The sequence below is a fragment of the Numenius arquata genome, chromosome Z, assembly GCF_964106895.1.
Source record: "Numenius arquata chromosome Z, bNumArq3.hap1.1, whole genome shotgun sequence".
Taxonomy (NCBI): Eukaryota; Metazoa; Chordata; class Aves; order Charadriiformes; family Scolopacidae; genus Numenius; species Numenius arquata.
In genome coordinates, this window is record NC_133616.1 from 22,470,043 (window position 1) to 22,493,483 (window position 23,441).

General features: G+C 39.6%; 1 protein-coding gene across 3 annotated transcripts in view; it reads left to right on the forward strand.

Annotated features, from left to right (window-relative positions):
• Positions 1–23,441, forward strand: part of KIF2A (kinesin family member 2A) — a 56,844-nt gene that overhangs the window by 3,206 nt on the left and 30,197 nt on the right. For 2 of the 3 annotated variants that reach the window (XM_074166844.1, XM_074166845.1), the window contains exons 2-6: positions 17,896–17,990; positions 19,283–19,402; positions 19,855–19,909; positions 22,148–22,270; positions 22,863–22,963. In XM_074166844.1, coding sequence (XP_074022945.1) covers positions 17,896–17,990; positions 19,283–19,402; positions 19,855–19,909; positions 22,148–22,270; positions 22,863–22,963 — 494 coding nt within the window. The remainder of the gene's footprint in view (positions 1–17,895; positions 17,991–19,282; positions 19,403–19,854; positions 19,910–22,147; positions 22,271–22,862; positions 22,964–23,441) is intronic. The other variant, XM_074166847.1, reaches the window with a different exon arrangement.

A 23,441-nucleotide genomic window follows, 5' to 3' on the forward strand; every position in this document is an offset into this window, starting at 1 on the left:
TGGAATAGCTAGTTATGTTCATGTCATGTAAGAGCGTATTAAGTGGTCAGCTAATTTGGCTGTTGAGAATAATTACTGATACTGAAATTTACTACTTACTTCAGTGTATTTTATGTGTGTTGCTTGAAATAAACCTTGGTAATCTGTCTTGGAAACTGGAAAGGGTTGGTTTGTTTTAGGTTGCGGGTCGCTAAGAATGGGCTGCATTTCCATTCTTGGAAATTGTTCCTTGCCACACGGAAGCTTAGGGAAGGAGAGAGGGGGCCAGAAGGTCCCCTGGGGACAAGGGGCAAGACCCACTGTAATGCTGCTGCCCAGAAGACGCTCCGTGTTGATGTCTACATACGGGCATGTCTCTGTTGACAAATTCCCTTTACTTAGATAATAGTAGCCCACTGCTTTACCTGTCAACTTACACCTGTACCTCCCCTTCTTGTGCGTTATCCCATAGGTGGTGACAAAGACCTATATAACTACTCAGAGAAAGAATACCTCACTTTTTTCCCACAGACATATATCCAGTCTTTTGCTGAAGTAGGATAAATATCCCTGCGGCCCTGTAGTAGGCTGGTTGGTGGTTTTCTGTTACTTTTTCAGTCCAATTGTGTTCTGTCCATTTCCTCCTCGGGCTGTTCCTATTCTCTCTGTCTTTGCAGATCTGAAATAATACCTAGAAGGACAGAGAATTTAATTATTTGTTTGCTCATTTGGATATACAGCTCATTGCATATACAGCAAGGGAGACTCCCATTCCTCTCAAAGGGAGAGTATGGAGGGGGAATACAATTCTGGTTTCGCTGTCAGAAATAATGTGAAAGAAGGAGAAGGGACATTCCTGTAATGGGAAGAGGGACTAAAGATTTGACTGAATTTCCAGGAAAGTCAAAACTCTGAATTTTTAGGGACTAACCATCGAATGGTGTAAAAAAGATCATGAGTTTCTGCCCATTTTTTCAAAATACAAGAACACCAGAGCTGTCAGTGTTTGAAAGAGAAAACTTAAAACTGATAAAGGAGAATAGATGAGGTACAGTTATCACGTGGGGCTTGTTGCCAGAGGAGATGAAGGCTAGAAGCAGAGCAGAATTTTAAGAAGGGTGGTAGGAATATCCAGTTTTACACGAAAAATTTTAAAAATACACCAGCAACCCTAAAAGGTAGTTTCATTTATTCTTGAGTCTGTAGTTTAAATAACCTCTAACTGACAGGAGGTAGGAAGAAATCTTGCCTGTGGCTGTGTTATTTAGTAATTGCTTGCTTGAGAATTTTCTTCACTTGTTTCTGAAGCAGCTGGAACAGGTCACGGTCAAAGATAATCCATCTAGTCCATAAACCTACTGGCAGCTCCTCTCTCCTTAGGCTTGCCAAAACATCTTGGTAACTTTTGCCTTCAAACAGAAACAAGACTAATTTTTGTAACGGTAAAGGCTGTGTTTGTTTTTGTTTTTGTTTTGTTTTGTTTTTTTTCTTAAAAGCCCACCTTCTGTAAAATTGATGTTTCTCAGAGTTGAGAGGTCTGTAGCATCCTCTGTCTTTTGGGTAATCCTGTATGGTGATCTTGATCTTCATGTACAAGTCCCAATAGCAACAACGGTTTTATAGCAGGATAGAAGATATAACGACGCTATAAAAATTCTGTTCAGGTTTGGGTAGTCACCCTATTTTACAAACTCTTGAGGACAAATTGAAATGGTAATGTGCTTTTACTCTTTCCTTTGGTGACATACATCTATTCATTCCCTGTGATTAAGACTTTTTTGTTACCACATTTAAATCGTTTGACTCAATTACCTAATCCCTATGTAAGCCATACGGACACAGCATGTCTTTGTCCTTCCATAGTGGCCAGATCACACGCAGGGTTTCAAGTCTGCTAATGGTGGTCCAGCTAATGGATCCAACATTTAGTCTTGCTTATCCAGTGTAGGTCCTCGTATTGTTAGATCCAGAGTTTCTGGGGATTGTTCCTACAGAAGTGTTGACGAGGAGGATGTGTTACATTCTGTGTGTCCCTTTTGAAATCATTCAGCTCTTGTTATGCACTAAGTGGATTTTCACTGTAACTTGCAGATACTCAGATATTTATGTAGCCCTTCTGTATTTTGTATAAATAGCTTTTGAATGACAAGAGTTAAGAATATTCTCATCTTTGTTCAATAAGCGTGTTTAATACAGCATTACATACAGGCAATAATGTCTTTAGACCTGTATATGGCTACTAGGATTACACAGCTTGTGTTGCATGTTTTTTCCCCCTCTAATCATGTTGTGAGGGAATCTATCCTTTGCTTCTATGGGGTAGGTAACGTTACTGCTCTTTCCACCCACTATATCTCTATGGTGGCCTGTTACCTGGGCCCAGTCTTACTAGTCTTTTCTTCTTATGACTTTATGAACTGAAGACTTTGCCATTCTGCTGTGGCACCAGGCATGGCTTCCCACCTTGCTGAGGTGGGAACAGACGATAAATCATTGGGAAGAGGTCATATCTGACCGAAGAGTAATGTCATTGCAAAAATATCTCTGTTTGCTCTAGAAGATAAATTAGCCTTTTCAGTTATTTTAATATATCCACTTACCACAGGACAATGTCAAGAAGTGAGTGAAGTGTGTGAACTATTTAACAGGTGAGCTTCTTCCTGGGAGCACAAAATCTGTAGCATTTTTGGTGACTTGACCTGTGGAATGTGCCACCGATTTTTTTGTGCTTGAAAAGTTAGTAACAGAATGGAGTAAACTTGCTTGATTGTCGTGTCCCTATTTAAGTTCTTCCTTTGTAAATGTTTACTGCTTATATCATAAAGTGTGATTTTTCTTTTTAAACTTTTTTTTATCTTATTGTTTGTTGGGGTATCTTGTCTTCCTCACCATACTGTACGGCTGGACTCGGAATGAGGAAAGAGGATGCTGTGGCCAACCCATTGTGAACAGTAAAATGTGCTGTAGAGCAAAAATGTCTGCAAGATGTTTAGTCCATAGAGGAAGAGAATTCAATAATTTTTAATAAATTAAAGGCTTACGTTCACTTTTCAGAGTTGTTACATTTCTAACATATTGCAAAAATTAAGATATGGAAGTCTTCAGTAAGGATTCGCAAGCAGTCTTAACTTTGTCCATTAATGAGAATGTGTAGTAAACAAAATATGTGGTCAGGCATAGTGGTGTTTGTAACTTCTATAATTAAGGAGTTTTTAAGAAGATAATTTGCCTTTAATAATCAATTTCTCATAATGTCTCTGTAGCATAGTTAAAATTATTTGAAAGTGTAGATGCTTTCAGTGTGTATTTACAGATGTAGGGTAGAAGGGTTTTATGGAGCTGTAATACATTTTTTGCTATATCTGTTCATCTATTTCAAAAACACAACCAAGCTTTCAGGTATATAAACAATTCTTTTTGCTTGTTTGAAAGCTTATCTATGTTTTACAGTTTTACCACTTGTGTCTTTTCAGAAGTGAATGTTCCCTTGCATTTCTTTTTAGTTTTTAGGAGGGAATAGTTACAGTTCCTTCTGGTGTCCTTTTTAAAAAATTTGCTTGCAGTTGTGTATTCAAAACCTCTGTGTTTAATTGTGACTTTAAATTGTTCTCAATACTGAACTGGTCATAGACACTAGAACAAATATTCCTAACTTTATTGTTTGAATCAATTTCTCCTGGGTGTTGGTAGAGATTTTTATACTTACTTAGGACTGTTAGGCACTCATCGTAATTAATTTAGCTACAGTTAATTTTGCCGATGGTTGTGATTCCATAGCTGTTTAAGATGTTTAACTCTGGGCTGCTTTTATCTCTCCACTGCATCAGTGTTAGTTTTCAGCTAAATGTGTTGTAGGGACGTGAGGGAGGAAGAGCAGGGAAATAAAACTATGGTAACCCATAGGTAGGCTGTCTTAAACTGCTGCTAGTTACATCCTCGAACCTGTTCTTACTGTACGTACACAGGTTCTTCTTTTTCTGTCCACATTCCTTTCCTTAAAACATTCACAGTTGTTATACTGCTGTTTTATTTTCACTTGAAGATTTTAAAAGCCTATAGCTTGCTATAGTGTTCCCAGTACAGAGAGACAGGCGATTGACATCATTTTCCTATGCCTTTGGCCTCTGTAAAGGGAGGCTTTGAATTCTGTGGTGGGTGTGTAGCTATGAGACAATACTGACAGTGTCTAATACCCTGGAAATGCATTTTGCTCAGATGCCCAGAAGGTATCATGATAAACAGGTCAGTTGTGGCTCAGAACATCCATAAGCCATTGATTTACCAGGAGATGGTGAAGTACACCTGCCATGTTAGATGCTCTTCTCAAGTGGAGCCACCATTGGAGGCAGAACAGGGGGGTAGATGTTCTTCTCTTGCGGGGCTCTTCTCCATGCCTGGTAATCACTCCTGGGAGTCAGGGCAGCCACAGGGAGTTCTCTGGGAGGGATGGCATTGCCATTTCCCTGTTGAAAAGTGTCCTGTGAGTTACCTTTGCTGTCTTTGAATTTGGTCATTGCTAAGTATGTGAAACTAGTTTTTTACATCTGTTAGACAAAAGGTAATAAAGCTGTGTGAAAAATTACGTTAGAATTACCTTTCCTGGAAAAGAGAATGAATTTGTCAGGCTTAGGCTTATTAAGGCTTTTTTAATGTTTGTAGTGAACTGAATCATTTACATGAGCAGGACACTCCTAGAAGACTTTAAGTAACTCTACTATTGCAGTCTAAATTCAGTTGTTCTTTTATGTTGCTAGGAAGCCAAGTTAATTTTAGAGTTGTCTAGTTAAAAGGAGTAAGTAGAGGTTCTTGAAGGTAACTGCGCAGTTGTATGTCTATGAGAAAATTTAAGTGGCATCTTAAAAAATCCAAATTATCAGATAGATTTAATAAATAAACCACTTTATCAGTTTTTTGGGTTTTTTTTTTTTTTTTTTTTTTTGGTAATGGGGTCTTGTTTAGCAATGCTGATCCGGATCATATATTTGACTCTTGAGAATACTGAAGGATTTTGCTGCTTAAAGGCTTGAATATGGTAGTAAGTTGGTTTTTTTTATATATATGTCTTGCTTTATTCAAATAATATGCTTTCAGTATAGGTTATTATTTTTGTTTAGTGGCAGTTCTGGTGGCATCAGGCATAAGCTGCTTTTAAGTTTCCCAGACTTGTAAAGGGACCAGTCTGCTGCATTCCTTGCCAAGGCCAACTCTGTAAAACTAATAATCTCAAGCAGTAACAAAGTTGCTTCAGGTAACTGGCATATAACAAAATATATTTGACTTTGGTTTCATTTTTGTCAGTGGGTGGTCATGCTTTTCCCAAGGGGAATAATGTAACTTGGTTTCAAGTTATCAGTACTCCCATAGAAGCTTTATCAAGTGCCAGTTTCTCATGGCTCCCATCAGGCACTGACAGCTCTGTGTAATCCCAGGTATCAGAAGTGTGAGTGTTGTCAGTCTCTTCTGTTACTTACAGGATAATATGCTAAAAGTTGTTTTCAGCGGATGAACACACTGAAGGTATATGTGAATGGAGGGAGGTTTGACTATAGTTTTCTCTTGAGGAGTGAGGTGCGTACCTTGCTTGTGCCCTTGCAGAGGTTGGATCTAGAATTTTTGTTGCGCAGCGCTGCATGTGTTGCAATCACTAAAATGTGTTACTTTCCCCTTGTGGCTGAGCTGCATAAGGAGTTTAAGGTGTATTTCTGACAGATATATAAAAGTGTTTGCTAGAGATGCAGGCATGCATATTGATGCTGTGCTGAGGATCTCTGGCTCTGTGAAGAGGGCAGTGGAAATGAATTCAGTTTGAAAAACAAATGGACGCTTTTATTTTGAAATACTCCCAAGTTTCTGATTCATTTTTGGGTTATGTTTGCATGTTCTTGTATATGTTATGAATTGCACTTCCCAGTTCACCTTGACATTTTTAATAGGATAGGAATTCGGGTGGTGATGAATAAGATGAATATAAATCACAACCTGATGATTTTTAAGTTACAATAATATTTAATCAAACCACAGAGAAGAATTAAAACATTACTCAAAGTTTTCTTACTGGGTTGAGCTTTCAGAACCTTGTTAAGATAAGGGAAAAAACACAGGCTTTAAACTTGTATGAGAATAAGGCTTCTGACTTTTAACCTGGAGCAACAGTTGGCAGCTCTGTGATAAATTGAATAATGATAAATGTTCTTACGAAAGGTAATAGTGTAAAGTAAGGGCAATTAAAAAAACCCAAACAAACCACTATTTGACAGGGCGGGTCATGAAAGGCAAATGGTACCAGTTGGAAACATCTGTAGAAGGTGCTGGTAGACATTTTCTATGTGATGCAAGAAGCTATTGTTTCCAGGCAGCTACTGACAGCTTCAGAGAAGGCACAGAAAATCATGAAAAGGAGGTCTCTGCCATCTATTCAAGCAACAAACAAAATGGGAAAGGGGGAAGGGAGGGAGAAGACTGGCCAACTCATCCCAATCTTTTGGCAGAGGGTATTCACCACAGTATTCCATTCCACCACAATCTTAAATCCTGTTGTAGAAAAGCTAAAATAAAACATTCAACAACCACCACAGCCCAATGCTGTTTGGAGAAGATACTTGACTGAATCTGCTTTTACTCCTACTTACCATAACTGTGTTGAAATTTATCCTGAACACAGAGGACCTTGATCTATAAAACTATATAACAACATATTCTGGTGAGGAACTTTCAGAAGCAGTTTTAAAAGATTTTAAAGAAGCTGCCTGCAAAATTGTTCTAAAGGACCCCAAGGAACTGCTGAGTAAGTGTGCAAGAAGATGTCAGATTATGTTTAGTTTTACAAAATTAAATATATATGTATATATGTAAAAAGACATTGAACTATCCTGCAACTTGTAAACAAGTTGTCAACTCATGGGAAAGATGTGAATGTCATTACCAGGAATTGAATGAAAACCTTCACTTATGCAGTGGCAGTAAAAGAAAAATGTGTTAGAGGCCAGAAAATACTATCATGGCATACATTAATGTCGTCTTCTATTTGAATAAAGTTTGCAGCTGTAATTGCTTAATCTTCCTCAAATCTGAGTACTGCTGGGGGTTCATATGGGCCATAAAAGAGACCTGTAGGTGTTGGAAAACATTGCAGAAATGTTGAAAACTGGTGGATTATTGTTGGTTTGGTTTAGGCTTTTTTTTTTTCTTACACTTTGGAAGCAAGATTGCCATGTGAATATATGACAAAATGAAGATTACTTTATGAAAAGCAAATTAAAACAACTGTTTTTCTCTCTGTCTTTATAAGACTTACTGAATTTGGAGAACATGACTTTTTTTTTAAGAAGCTTATGAGGTGTTTCTGCCTTTTTGGAGGTTCCTTCATCTCCTTAAAGTATGCTCATCACTACTATAAGAAGTGCTCTAGTTGATCAGACCGATGGTTCATCTAGCCCAATGGCAGTAGGAGAGGCTATTTAGGGAAAGCAGGTCAGCCTTGCCACAGTCCCCAGTCTTTGTCTTCCCCCAATATCCAGATTTTTATCTGGGATATTAGAAGTACAGCTCTGCCAATTCCTCTGAAATATACATTTATAGATCTACTGTCTGTGAATTTATTGAATACCTTTCTGACCCAACTCACACTGTCTGCCTCCACAACCTCTTGTGGAAGCAAGATTGTGAAGTTCCCTGCTTGCTGCACAGAAATGTACATTACTGCTTTTGTCTGCCTGAAACCAATCTGCCTTAAGAGACTGCTCCTACCTCTAGTGTTGCAGGATTTGGTGGGTAAGTTTCCACTTATTTTGTCCTTCATGGTTATAAAGCTAAACCAAATCCACCCACAGCCTTTTCCTCAAAAGTGAGCAGTATCACCCACCTTCATGTCTACTTGCTTTGTTTTCTTCGTCTTCTTAGTTGTCCTTTTCTTTACCTCCTCTAATGCTGCTACATCTTTTTTGAGATGTGAAGACTGGTGTCACAGGACTTGAGATGTGGGTGCACCAAAGTTTTATTTATAGTTTAAAAATGACACTTGTTTTTACTCTCTAGCTTCCTGATGATGGCCAGTGTTTCGTTGGCTCTTTTTTGGTTGCATCTGCATGTTGAGTAAATGATTTTAGAGAACTGTAAGTGTTAACTTAAGGTTCTCTTACTTGACTGGTAACTTCTAGTTACAGTTTTAGCATTATGTACCCATAAGTTAGGTTATTTTTCTCTGGGTGCCTTATGTTTGTTTTGTCCCTGTTGAAGCTCCTCTGCCACCTTTTTGTGTACTCCCTTATTTTTCAGGAGCCCTTTTGAAGTCATGGCATTGGAGTACCCAAAAAGCTGTCTTGTCAAAGGATCAGATCCCAAATTTAGCATAATTCAGCGTGTAACTGAACACCAGGCTGGAAGATGATGTCTAAGTTTCCAGCTAATGTTTTGGAAGTCGTGTATCGTAAAAGAAAACACTGCTTCACTTTCTGAATCCCCTCCTTCATTAGCACTTGTTTGCATGTAATCTTCTTGTACAGGGGGTTAAAGTATTTCATGGCCAGGACTCTTCTGATTGTGAATTTATCTTGTACCTTGTTTTAGTCTGGCGTTCTGGTACCGTGATCATTCTCATTGCACATGTGCTAGGTCACTTCCAGGCTCCCATCTGGAGTCAGCTGGATGACCTGTCTGTTGTAGGAAATTTAAACTTCCTTGACTGGTTTGTGAGAAGAGACTTGAACTGCACCGTTTTGGCTATCACTGCTTGGACAGTCCATCTGCGTTTTAGTAAGCATCACACTTTCATGTTCTGGTACACATCCCTTGGCATATACAGTCTGTGCTCATGTTCATGCTCTAAAGGCATCATAGTGGGAGGTTGCAATGCAGTTTTCTCACTGTCTTGCTTAGGTCAAAGTGAATAGACATAATAATTTAAAAGGTCTCAGGGCTCTAGGCATGCTGCTTGGGACAACAGGGGTGCACCTATACAAGCATTTCAGTTGAGATTAAAAATGGGCGTTTAACATCTGTCTTGTGATTATTCTTTACGTTGTCGTGCTATGCTTTGGTTCACTTTGGAAACAGCCTTGGAGCACACTAAATTCCTTTTAGATGAAATTTAGCTGGAGGGTGCACTCCCAAGTATGTATGTGATGTACTCCAACAAGGGGTGTTCGGTCTGTGGCACTAGAGCCCCCCCCCGGCCCCTGACTCGCCTCCAAAACAAGCGGTGTGAATGTGTGATCCTCATCACCTGCTTCGCTCTGCAAATCTCCTCCTGGTACAGAACCCTGCTTGCTACCATAGGCACACCTGAGGGACCTGGGTTGAATGCTGAGTGCTGTAGTTGCGATCAATGTGCCATGAAGGATGCTGTTCCAGAGGTCTTGTGGACGCAAACCAACCCATACGGGTTGTCCTAGGGTTTCTGTCCATGGTGTGGTCTGGAAAAAAGGATCTCCAGGATCACCTAGTGCTGCCTGCTGCTTGAGAATTAAGAGTCATGGGTTATGCCACGTTTTGGTAAGAGCATGACACAGTCTAACTGGACAGAAAGTGACAGAGCCTCGTAGGAGTTGCCTCCGCTCCCTACAGAAAAAGACCAACTATTGCGGTACCCTAACGACAAAACCAGAATAACCGAGTAAAAGCATTTTAGGTTGTAGAACAATTGTCCATCACACTAACATCAATTTCAGAAGCGATTACAGCTCATCCAGCTTGACTTTGCACTAAAATGAGGGGGAAAATTACAAATCTAATCGAAGGCACTCCACTGTTCGAGGAACTTACAGTTCCTTGTCTAAAAGTAGCAGCAAATGGCAGAGGGCAGATAACAAAGTGCTTCTAGTCTCTATGTTCCAGCCTGGCGTCCTAGAGGTGGAGCAGGTAAATGCGGGGCTGACTGCTGGAGCCAAGCACGGGGTGACCTGGCCTGAGGTCACTGCCCTGAGGTCACCCAGGTCACTGCCAGCACATCAGGGTGGGAGAGACGATGCGCCCATTATGAAGGTCAGCCGTACTTGTCTCTCAGTGTCAATAAAATGTTTTGTAGAGTGTGAAAAATTACTCAGATGAAGTTTAATGCAAGAACAGTAATGTATTTTAAGACAGGTGATGATAGCATGCCTAATAATTTCTATCTAGTAGTCTCCCTTCTGGGATCAGTTTTGGAACCGGCTGGCTGTTTTTTTCGTCCATTATAGTTATTTATTCCTGGTCATAACACAGAAAGTAACATTGGTCTCGGGAAACTTCATTACTATGCTAGAGTGGGAGTATCATCTCTGTGGAGATTTATATCGTGCGGGAAGGTTAGGAAATACGGAATGAAACAACTGGGGTAAAACATGGCATAAAGTAAACGTGCTTTTGCTATAGACTGGGGAATCATAAATTGTAAATGACAAGAGAAAAGTCTTGATGTTCTAGTAAATCACAAAATCAGCGTGGACTACCAGGGTGAAGTGACAAGGGGAAAAGTGGGTGTAAATTTCAGAATTACTGTTATTTGGCCATGAGTGGTCCTGTGGAAAGCTGTCTGGAGCCCCTGAGGGGTATTGCACCTCCTTCTGGTTGCCAGCATTGGAAAAGGAGATACTCCTAGAAGACTGAAACAGGAAGAGAGAGGCATGTTAGAGGCATGTTTGTACAAACTATAAAAGAAAGCATGGGAGTATTAAATGACTGTGAACATATGTAATCTGGAAAAAAGTTTGTATATGTTGAAAGTGAGGTGCTGGTGCAGCTTTCTGGGGTGAGTAGCAGAGGCGGACTGCTTGGTAACATAAAAGTGAAATGTGTTCTGTTTATTGAAGGGCTTCTAGGGGATCTAGTATGTATTAGCTATGATTGGACAGGTGCTTCCTTCCAAATATCTTTTTCTGTGGCTAAGTTATATGTAGAGAACTTATCCACCCTTAAAAACGATAGGATGACTGGAGCAGTACAGCTGAGATGACTTGCTGATAAATATCTAAATATCAGTGCATCTGTGGGCTGTGGTGATGTGATACTTCTTTATGAAATGAGCTGCTTCAGAAGCACATCTCCCCCCTTGCTCTGATGCTGACACCTGCAGAGGCAATATGTAGTCGTAGCTTCTAAATGCCGTGGTGGTGAGATGCTCTTGACAACCCTTTGTAAAACCAGTGGAGTGACTGCTATTGATTTCACTGGCAATTGAAGCTTCTGAAAGCAAATAAAGGGCAGATGTTTTAGAATGAGCTCACTGCTGTAAAATAATTCCCTTTGAAATGTGCTTAAAAGAGTATTAGCTCCCTACCCCCAAAAGAAACTGGACCTACCTTGAAGGGAAGTAAAAAACAAAGTGTTCCTCTAACTGGGGAAACCACCGGAAACTTGTTTTGAATGTAAAGGAAATTTTGGAGACCGGCTTGCAAAATGAAAGGTCAGCAGAAAAACCCGATGAATCACGATTCAAAAAGATTGGAGATTTAACAATTACTGGAGAAGCGAAAACTGTGACAGCAGTGCTGGGATGTAGCTGTAGGCAACTGCTTTAGAGGAGGTGCATCAGTGTGGACATCTAACAAGCTCAGCGAGACCGAGCAAGGCAAATTATAGTTTAGTGGTTGGGTGTGGAGGGGCTTGTTGGCGTTGAATGCAGGAGAAGCAAAAAGTCCTACTTACTGCATATAGGGACATTAAATGTACTGTTAGTATTTTGAATCTAAATATTTTACACAGTTGGATGGCGTATCTGTCTCATTCTTCCGCTTGTTGGCAGACCATCAGTAAGATCTGTGAATTTTGGTTTTCTAAAGCACTACATTTGATTGGGTTTTGCACAGAAATTAGATACATATCTTAGGGATTTTTTTGAGTTTGACAACTTTCTAGATGGAGGCAAGAGTAGATTAAGTTGGATTTTAATTCAAAGTTGAAATACACAGGCAGATACGGGAAACTTCATTTGGATAGTGCTGGTTTCTGTTATCAAAATGCTTGTCCGTTATGTCATAGAGGTTTACAGAGACTGCAGCATGTGGTTGTAACATGCTTTTGAAGGCCATTTGAAGGATTTGGGGATTGCTGTGATAATTTAGAGAATAAAGCAAAATGAATTGGTAGCTAGAGAACATTAACAAAAATAAATAGTAACATTAGAGTGGAGATTTAGATTAGATACCAGAAAGAAATTCTTTACTGTGAGGGTGGTGAAGCACTGGAACAGGTTGCCCAGGGAGGTTGTGGATGCCCCATCCCTGGAAGTGTTCAAGGCCAGGCTGGATGGGGCTTTGAGCAACCTGGTCTAGTGGGAGGTGTCCCTGCCCGTGGCAGGGGGGTTGGAACTTGATGATCTTTAAGGTCCCTTCCAACTCTAACCATTCTATGATTCTATATATCATTAATTAAAAATATATGGATTATTTTTAATATTTAAGAACTTGCTATAGAAATACGTTAGGTACTGTGTATGTTTAACACTGCAGGTAAGGTAACAGACAAGACAAAAAGGAAGGCTGGCAAAACCAAAATGAATCTATATATGATAAAGTAAAACAAAAGGGAAGCATAACTGTGGTAGATAGAAAGAAAATAAAAGGCTACTTTTTTGTGGATAAAAGAAACTTAGAAACAAAATAAAATCAAGCATGTTTAGCCTTACGGAGAAAGAAACATCTGTCACTAGTAACTGTCAGTTTTTCCTGGAGGTATTAGCAGTAGGAGTGTCCCTGTAGTTTAGGGAGGACCATGAAAAATGCTGATTGTGGGAATGGGGACATCACCGCTGGAGACACTGAGCCTGGAATTCTCTTTTTTCCTTGGGATTTTTTACTGGAAGATTGCTATAGACATTGTTTGGTGGGTAAAGCATTACTTTTTTTCCTCCCTGAGCTCTGTGAGAGCAGGAAAGCCTTTCCACCAGAGTCACCCCAATTGGAGCCCGTAGTGCAGGAGATGATTTTCTGGACCACAGTAATTCCAGTAAATGGTGCTTCTGGATTTGCAGCGTCATGTTTCTCCTAAACATGTTTGGTGGTTTGTTTTTTTTTTTATATATATATATATAAAAAAATAAATATATATATATAAAAAACTTGGGGTTTGTATGATTTTTAAAAGACAGTGAAGAAAATTCTACTTTCTGTAATTTTAATTTTTGAATACGAGTGGCAGAGGGTGAAGGTCAATAATGTCCTAGTGCCTCTAGGTGAGATAACATTCATGTTAGTCCCTCATGAATGTGATTAGGAAAATCCTGGCTATTTCACAAATGCCCATTGTAATCCTTTAAGGGATGGGTAGCTTCTGTTGCAGTGGTCATCCTCTGTAGCAGATGTTAAGTTGCATTTATTTTTTTATTCATCCGTGAAACATCTACAGTTGATACAGTTAGAAAAACTAAATTCTTGGCTGACCAGACCACTGCCTGAGCTAATATAACACATTTGTGCTCCTAAAGAAGTAGCAGGTTCAGAGGATGTAACATAAGCTGTGAGTTTCCTTTACTGAGTGTTGGATCCATTAACGTTGCCATATCCCAGTCCTGCTAAATATAATTGCCTGGGTTTTAGCTGACAATGCTTAAATGACTGTGTGATGGTCATAGGGTAACATTGCCAGGCAGGGTCCTGGTACTGTCTTTTCGGGAGGAAAGAGAGGGTTATAGTGGAAATTAGGAACCTTTCTTTTCCATGGCCTGATCCAGAGCCTGTATGTAAATTTTTAATTACTACAGCTCAAAGACATCTCCAAGACTTCACAAAACTTTTGCCTGAGAATGCAAGACTTTTGCATGAGAAGTGCAAGTACAGTGTCTTTTGGGGTGGTACACTCTATGTGGCAGGGTGGGGAAGGCTGCAGTCTTCTTCCAGACTTATTTCTTGAGTCACCTGGGAGAGCACAAAGAGGTTTGAGTAATTTGCCAGCCAACGTTTTAGCCCAGACTGTAACCTAGAAAACACCAACCCATATTTAACATGGATAACTGACATTTCTGAAAAGTATTAGGAAGATGAAAATGCCACGGTTTTAGTACTGTCATTGATCACTGCTTCAAAATTGTGGTGGCTTGGAGAAGTTTTGCGGGTAGAAAGTGCTCAATTGGCTTAGAGGCAAAGATCTAAGTACAGCTTGGTAATTGTGATCAGTTGGCACTGCTACCCAGGTTGAGGGTTAGTTAAAATGTTTGACTTAGCCCTGATTATTTGCTTTTGCTGGGGCTTCCTAAACCTTTTTCTGCACTGATAGCTACCCTAAAGGCTTTTAGAATAGAGATTTATGTGGTATTTCTGCAGATGTTTCTGCTTGCTTTGTTCTGTTTGTTCAGTGTCCATCAGATGACTATGAAGAGAGGGAGAGCTGATGTTCTTCACTTATGTTGATTAGGGTGAGAATATCATAACATATATGTATTTAAGGTAACTGTAAAGTGTTGGATCCACATATGTTCATGTTGTCTTACTGCTGTATTTGCAACAACATATTCTGCATGCCGTAGTCAATAGGAGATAAGCCAGGTGTTACATGCTGTACAACAGAACATATTTATACAAATAATAACCTTTTCAGGTAACTTCTCCATTAGTTTTGAGCCCTATAGCAAAGGAACAATTTTCTAGAAAAAGTTTTGCCTGTGATGTGAATTCTAATCATGTGAGGAGAGGCACTACAAATTAAAGAAGCGCTGAGTGAAGAGCCGGTGTATCAGCACTATGGCTCTACTTCCCTCTTTCTTTTTTGAGATGTGTGTGAAGAGAGTCATTCTCTAATAAATTGTTCCTTTTTCAGTTTGTCATAATGCATGTTCATGTTTACATAGACAGGTTTGCATTTCAGATTTTGATACCAACTCTACAAAATGTAACAGAAATCAGGGATGTTTCCTTCAACCACTCTGCAGATTGGTTTGCCTCTTACGGTTTAGCATTTGCAGCTTGGTCTTGCTTTATATGCTAGACGAGGTTTATGCCAGCCTAATTGGTTGCTGGCATTCCTGAATTTCACAGCTGCTGTATTCAGCTGTGTACTAGAAAAATATAATGGAATACTGTTTGCGGAGAGCAAGAGGCAATTGTAAAGATGTAAATGTGCTTTCTGGCACTTCAATAACATGTAAACTTTTAGTAACACAAAGAATTTTTAGGAACAAATTGCATGGGTACCTTGCCAGCTTAAACATTATAGTATACATTTTCAATTCAAGCTGAGAGTATTTGGAAGATGGACATAACTTTTATTTTTGTTATGTTTTTTTTTATTCGGTCCTGACTTTCTTGGCCACGGAATGGATGAAGTTTGGCACAGAGATGGGAGGTTTATTGTGATTCTTTTGTTATGGCATGCTGGCTTACTGTGTTTGTGAGAGTGTTCAGTATTCTCTATTCATTCATCAGCCTACTTTGATCTCCTTTCACTTGTTATGGCAAAGATTAAACCTTTTCTAATTATTATGCGTTCTCTGTTAAAAGTAATGGAGCACAGACGCAGGTAATAGGACTTAGATGATGGCTCTGTGGCTAACACAGTGTCACAGGTTTCAGCTGTGAACAGTGCTTTTCTTATTATGAATAATTACCAATATTTATGAAATTTGGTAAACATACTAAAGATGATTAGTATAAAATGTTTTGCTAAACTTAGATTTTTTCATATATAATTTTTCTCTTGATTTTGTATTGACAACTGGACCCAGCCTTAAAAGAGTAGCAGAAGATGATACCAACGTAAGCTTGGGGAGTCTTCCATTTCCCACAGTTTCTGTGTCCTTGTGGCCCCAGCACGCTCTTTGTAGAAGTGGCAGGAGTGGCACTGCTGCAGGAAGACAGCGGCTTCTGGTGCTACATTGCTGATGGACCAGATGGCTAATTGCAACAGTTCTAGAACAGGGTGTTCTTGCACAAAATTAAGTTCTTAGGTGTTATTAAATACAGGAAGAAATTAGTGGAGAGGCGTATGAGGACCTTGCATGAAGAAAACTTGCACAAAGACGCTCATCCAAGGAAATAAGGTGTGAGAGTCTGCATCAGCCCAGCCACCAGCAGGACTCTGTTGTGTTTCTGTGGTCGGGATGCGTGCCTGCCCAGCCTCTGTGGGTGAGGGGGAGAGGGGAGAGCGGAGGGGAGGGCACGGCGTCCCTGCCAGCACGTCTCCAGGCAGAGCCTTGGTGGGGAACACTGGCTGGAGCGTCCCTGGAGAGCACTCAGGTTGGGAGAAGGGTGCTCAGGAACCACAAATGGAAGGGTTTGTTCAGGCAAAACACAGGTCAGGGAAATAAAAACTAGCAAGTGCTAGAGGACAGGAACCAAGCGAAGCAAAGCTTGGTGGGGGGGGATTCTTATGTTGTTTTGTTCCGTTTTGGTGTTTTTTTTTTTTTTTCCTAAGTAAAAAAACCTTCTGTAGTGGCGGAATGCATCTTGTGCTTTGGGCAGGGAGAAGCGTGGAGGTTGTGAATGTGTACGTGGTGCTTGTTTTGGGCACGGTGGTCACCGCAGCTGTAAATCCCTGCTGCCCGGGGGTGCCGGCCGCGCTGCGAGTCCCCACAGGTGCCACGCTCCACCTGACGTGCCCGTTAGTCTCCTCCTCTGCACATTGTCCTACAGTGCACAGATTGGCTGTTGCCTCCCATCACGCTTTCCCGTAGTCTCTCTTCTTGCTTGTCACTGCGTGTGCATGCTTAGGCAGCCTTTGTAATAAAAGAAATATTAACAGTTTGCATGTGTTACTTGTGCCGTGTGGTGAGATAATTTGGGGTATCAGTCAAGGTTTTTCTTCCTTTCTGTCCACAGCAGGCCCAGAGAGTCTTAAGCTGTATAGAAACATTAACTTTGGAAAACTGTCAAATTATGATTGAGGTGGCTAAAACAGAAGTTTGAAACAATCGGCGGAGGAGAAAACTGGAGTGGGTTTGGGAGGCTGGGAGAGGAGAAGGTGCGAGGTGAAGGAGATGCAGACCAGGGCACATGTGTGAGGACCACGCGGTGTTTAACCCCTGGCCGCAGTGTGTGCATGGACTGCTCCGGGACGGTCACTCGTCCTGCGGGAGCTGCCTGTGGCCCTTGGGCGCCTGGAGGTGTCTTGGAGTGGGTCGAGTGAGGGGCTGCTTGATTATCCTATGGCTCGTTAGAGGAGCAGTTGCATTGGGCTCGTGTTCTTCAGAAACCCCAATTTTTGGTACTCTTGTACACTGGTACAAAGCAGTGATGTGAAATCAATGTGACACCTCTGTCTTGATGGTTTTGTGTCAGTGCATGGCTGCTCTGCTCTTCCGTTTTCTCCTCGCTGCTGTGCATAGGAAATAGGACATGAAAAAAAAGTTGCGCTACACTAGATACTTAAGAATAAAAGTCCTTATTTGTACTGAAAAGTTACTGGTTTTATTGTACTTTATGGGAGCTTGCTGGCTTTGGGAGAAGTCAAAGCAATTGCACCTGAGCTCCAGCTCAGCACGCTGTGTAAGCGGCTGTTTGTAAAATGGTGACTTGTGTTATTGTTGCAGGCAGTTTAATTCTAGTTGAATCACTAGCTGATTGGATGCCCAAAAGAAACGGATACCGGAATACAGTTTCAGAGAGCTTCACTGCTATGTTGGGACATGTAATGTTGTACCGGCCTAGCAGGGGGACAAACAGGCCTTTGTGGAACACACCTCAGGAGACTTTACTGCTCATGGGACACTCGTGGGACTGGAGATTTCTTCTCTAAAGAAAAGAGAGTCTAAGTGGTGTGGTGTTTACTTGCGACTTAGTTTTATGTTCATTGAACTTTTCACTTATATGCTGACTGTCCCGTTAGAGCCTCTGCTGGTGGGTCAGGTTGGAGCCACTTCACAGTGTGTGTGGCCAGGAATTGTCTATTTATCGCCTCATGTTTTTTAACGCTCTTCTTCCTGCCTCTCCTTGCATGTCTCAGTGCAGGGATGAAAATCACTTCTGGAAAGTTTTTCCACCAGTTAATAAAAGATTATTTGTGTTTGCTTTCTAGGCCGAATTCACCAAGCTATGGTAACATCCCTAAATGAAGATAATGAAAGCGTAACTGTTGAATGGATTGAAAATGGAGATACTAAAGGAAAAGAGGTACACTTAATTATTTTGGAACTTTCCTCTTTTAAAAAATGTGTAATCTACATGAATATTACTTTGGAATTTGCATTAGAAACAAAAAGAAGTAATTTATTTGATGATTCTTTGGTTACAGACTGTTTTGCATGGGAGCTGCTGGGCAAATGCTGGTTCCTGTTGTATTAAATTTGACTTCCTGAGCTCTGTGTCATAGCTTTTAAATAGTTCTTTTCATCTGTTCATTTTGAAGCAGATTACAAAGGCTGACCTTGTTATCCTTTTTTACAAGTAGAAAAATCAAATTTTTGAGAGGGAGAAGGACTTGAAGTTTGGACAGGAAACTAGTGGGAGAGCTAGATTAGAAATCTTTTTGTGTTTGTATTATTGAAGAATTGAACTGCTAGTTCATTTGCTTATTTATATATTTTTGGCAATAATTTTCCAGCCTTGCTTTCCTTGAGAAACGGTGTCTTTGTGTGTAATCGTTTGCTATCCCCTTTTCCTTTAAATTTTGGATCATGTTAGTGAGTTTCAGCTGAGATTTGGAGAAGCATCTCAGAAATAATTACACTTAACCAGTTTTGTGAAAAGACAGGAAAAAGAAAAAAAAAATTGTGAGAAGGTCCTGGTGATCTCATCAGCTGAGCTCATTCCTCTAGAAACACAGAATCCATACAGTAGTGGGGTCTTTGAAAGGTCCGGTCAGGGGAAATTGCAGCCTATAGAGACCAAAGCTATTTAAGATTTTTAGGAAACCAAGTTTCAATAGATCTGAAGCCAGCTATTTTTATGATCCTGCCCCTCCCCCCTTACATTTTACGGCATTTTGAATGAGGAACACTTAAATAGAAAAAAAAATTAGCGTGATAAAATTGACATGGTTTGATGGCTTTTATTTTTTGGGTGGTTGTAATTTGTATGTTTCTTTTGCACTGCCTGGGAAATTTCAAATAATTGAGATCTCTTTATGTTACAGAATGTCTTTTGTATTTAGCAGTGATTGTCAAATTTCTGGCAGTAATACTAGCTACTTCTGTTTTAATTTAATCACTTTACAAAATTATGAGTATCTAGTGGTCATTTTTAATTCATCCCTTTTCTGAAGGTTGTGTTTTCAACTAATACAGAGACCAAAGGTTACACTTTTTTTAGTGAACATAAAACAGATCATTCAGGTTTTAGAATTAACAGATTGTGTGGTAAAACCACTAAATATATTTCCTGTTTATTCTCAACATAACAGGAAAAATGGAGAGGGCGAATATTGTTTTAAGACATATCAATGCATTTTATATTCTTTTACACAGATTGACTTGGAGAGCATATTTTCACTTAACCCAGATCTTGCCGCTGATGAAGATATTGAACCTAGTCCAGAGACACCACCACCACCTGCTCCATTAGCCAAAGTAAACAAAATCGTGAAGGTTGGTAATATCTATGCAACATGTTCATGTTAAACATACAGTATTCCTATACATGTTGTCATGCTTGGATTTTTAACTTTAACTTTTGTGTCTGTGGAGCTATTTGCTAAGTGTGTTCCTTTCTTTTTCCTGTGGTGAATAGGGGTTTCTAAAAAAAATTTAAGAACTGGTTTGGCAGAGAGGGAGTTTGGAACTAATATTTATATAACTAAATATATCTCCAGGAAAAATACAGAGAAGGTTTTGGAGATTGTTTTAAAACAGTACATATAGTTCAAGCACTCTTCACCCTGGGCTCTTCAGGGAGGGATTTGGCAGCAATCACTTCTCTGTGTTTCTGATGTCATGTTACCTTTATTCACTGGAAAGAAGCAGAGGTGGGTCTGCAGTTTCAATTGCTCAATGTTTTCAGTTATATGGTGATCAAACAACAGATACTTCTTTCTCTATAGATTCGACGAACTGTGGCACCTGTTAAGAATGACACCCCTGCCAGAGATAACAGAGGTAAATGTTATCTCTTTCCATTTCAAGGAAGTAAAAAATATGGGAACATTTTAATCCCCTACTCATGTAACATTCCTTAATAGTTCTGCATTTCTCATTTGGTATGTATGCATGTGACACGTATAAGATGTGGTGCATCATTCCTAGAATTATTCCTATGTATATTTAGGAATTTATACTATACAAATAGTATTTGTATGCAAGTTTAAGCTATGTAGCATTAGGAAGGTTAAGCTGAATGAATGGAAAGTTAAAACATTTGAAGTTAATTAATTATGCTAATTACATCATGTGTGGACTTTTCCAGGTTAAAGCATTCTTCAGCTTAATGGAGTGTTTTGATATACATTGAGTAGTGCACTTATTTTATAACTCAATTTTATAACTTAGTTTTGTAATAGTCCGTGTGGAAGCATTCATTCAAAGAGTACTTAAGCTCTACAGGTTATTTCTCACTCTACAGTTAATAGCAAAAAAATCTACAAAAAATGCTGAAATACCACAGGAGGATAGGTGAAAAGTATGTATTGGATGAATACAGATGTAATGCATCTATAACTTGAGAAAGAATAGTTACTCCTTATTGTTTTCATTTTCTCTCCTGCGTTAAACTAAACTAACTTGTACTGATGATGGTGATGATTCTTCCTCCAAATTTTAATCTATTATCATTAAATCAGACTAGATTCCAGTCCATCTGTTGAAATTTAAAAAACAAGTGGGCTTGCATATTTTTGCAACTGTTTATACTCTTCTGGTGGATGATTGGGACCACTTTCTCCTTGCTGCCATTTGCCTCTGGCGGTGTTAAATGAAAAATCTCGTGAAGATGGGATAATTGTTTTCAAAATAGCATGGTTTAAATTTGAGACATCTTATTGATCAGCTTTCCTCACATCCATACATGTTGTCATTTGTAGTATATGATCTGTTTGGTATGGAATAACCCTGTAACTTGTATTTTAATAGGTCCTATGAATCTTACTATTCACAGTTGGCCTGAGTATTTATTCTTTGTTGGCCATGAGCTTTTCTCAGCACACTGTCTTATTTCGTGTAATCAATTTGTGCTATAAACTAGATCTCCTATCACACTTGGAATGATCTGGGCATTTGTCTTGTCTGTCCCGTTCGATACCTTCTTTCCAGTTGTCTCCGTGTTGCACGGTGAACTGGCCGTCATTTGGAGTGTCATCTCTGGCTGCTAATCAAAGCTGATACCTTCACTTTCGGGCTCTTCTGGCAGACTCTGTTAGGAGCGTGTGCAGCAAAAGGGCCAGCTGAAGCAAAGCTGCTTGAAGCAACTCTTTGAAAAACAATTAAAAGCATTCAGCTCAACCAGAGAGGCTTTGCTCACCACTCCCACTCTATTCACTGGGAACAGACAGCACTGCCTCTTCAGAAATTGGCATCCTTAGCATATATAGAATCAATGCATAAGTTTAGACATGCGATTGTATCTGTATCCCTTCCAGTATAGTGTTAAAAAGGTTTGTGTCTTCCACTCACAGATTGAGCTGCAGGTTGCTGCCTTGCACAGAATCTTCATGGTTGGAAGGGACCTTTGAGATCATCGAGTCCAACCACAAAAAAAAAACCCCACAACCAAAAAAACCCCACACACCAAAAAAACCCCACAAACAGACACAAACCAACAATCTCGGGTGCTGGAGCATGCCCTGAAGTGCCATGTCTACACGTTTCTTAAATACCTCCAGGGATGGCAACTCCACCACCTCCCTGGGCAGCCCGTTCCAGTGCCTGACCACTCTATCCCTTTGCACCTCCAGAGATGGTAGACTCAGTGGGGTGGGACCATTTTGTAACATCTAGAGGATGTGGAACAGCAGGGCTTATTTTCTTAGTTTTTGAGTGTAATCACAATATAAATAAAATTTTAGCTCTTTAAGCTTCAGGACTGCATATCTCCAAGTTCACGCTTCACTCTGCACATAATAAGTTGTACTAATTCTGCAGTAGGGCATTTAAAAATACACACGTGCAGCATTGGTACTTGATAATTATGTTGTGTATAACATAACACTAGGATAAAAAAAGGCCTCATACCAAATGTCTTTATGAATAGACTTCCTACACGTATGGCTCCCTTCACCCACAATGAATTGTTGTGTCTGGGAGGGGGCCACATTTTATCTCGTCACACACGAGGCATGTCAGAATCGGGTAGAAGATGTTACTCCTCCGTGTCCACGTGAGCTTTGTGCTTTTCCTTTGCAGTGGTGGGTTCTGCACGCGCGCGGCCTACGCAGCTTCCCGAGCAGTCCTCCTCCTCTCAACAGAATGGTACTGTTTCAGATATATCTCCAGTTCAAGCTGCAAAAAAGGAATTTGGACCCCCTTGTATGTAAACCGTGTATCAAGGATTCATTCATTCCGGGCGTTACATGTACATTCTCTTGGATTATGTTGTTGTCCGTAAATGACAAATGGTCCACGCGCGCAGTTGTCAGCGGGCTTCCTCAAGGGGCTTTTTCAGAGCGCTGCCGCCAAACAAATGGTCACTTCTGTCATAGTTGTGCTAGTATTTGGAATTTGTTTTGCCTTTTATGTTTTGTTTTTTTTTTGTTTTTTTTGTTTTTTTTTTTTTACCATGGCAATGTTGTTTGTTCGTTTCTGATTTGCCCGGGCTTTCTTTTAATTCGCACCAAGAGATCACATGTATTTATCCAAATATTTTTTGAGTTGTATTTTTGGTTGTGTGATTGTTGTCCCATTCCCATGACTTTTTTATAATTCATTTATTTTATGAATTTCAGCAATTCAGCAATTAAATTGCCATAATTATTCTGTACTAATACTGGTTTGCTTGAAAAGATAGTTGATATAAATGCATTCTAATTACTGATAAATTAATATAATTGAAGTTATACAGTATAAATACTAAATTTGTGCAACGCTGAAAATATTTTAAAATTGTATCATTTTCTTTAAGCGCGTAGAAAATCTAATTGTGTAAAAGAGGTTGAAAAATTGCAAGAGAAACGTGAAAAAAGAAGGTTACAGCAGCAAGAACTTAGAGAAAAAAGAGCTCAGGTTAGTACTTTTAGCTTGGATGGAAAACGTATGTCAGCAAGAGAAGAAGTTTCCAAAATCGTTGTGCTTTTTTTGGTCTTTAATAATTTTTATAAACTGTAATAATCTTGAAATTAAATGTTTTCATCCTGTACATAAGTTTGATAAATATTTTGGTGATTGGTTGCATTGCTCTCATAGCTATTACTTTAGACAGTTTTCCCCCTCTTTTTCTTCTTACAAATTGCTTAAAATTGCTTATTTTGCTGTGTGTTTTCTAAAGATCAGGTACGGATGATAGCTCTTTCTTAGGGAAAATATATTGTTGAAAGTAATCAGATCTTTGGCTTTTAAATAGGGCTGTTATCCTACAGGAGGTATTAAAACATTGTTCTGTATGATCTTTAATGCTTTACAGGAGATCTATTAGAGGCTCATGTTTGAACCATGACTTTTATGTTTTTTTCTTCAAGCCAGTCTACACATTTATAATTTGCCT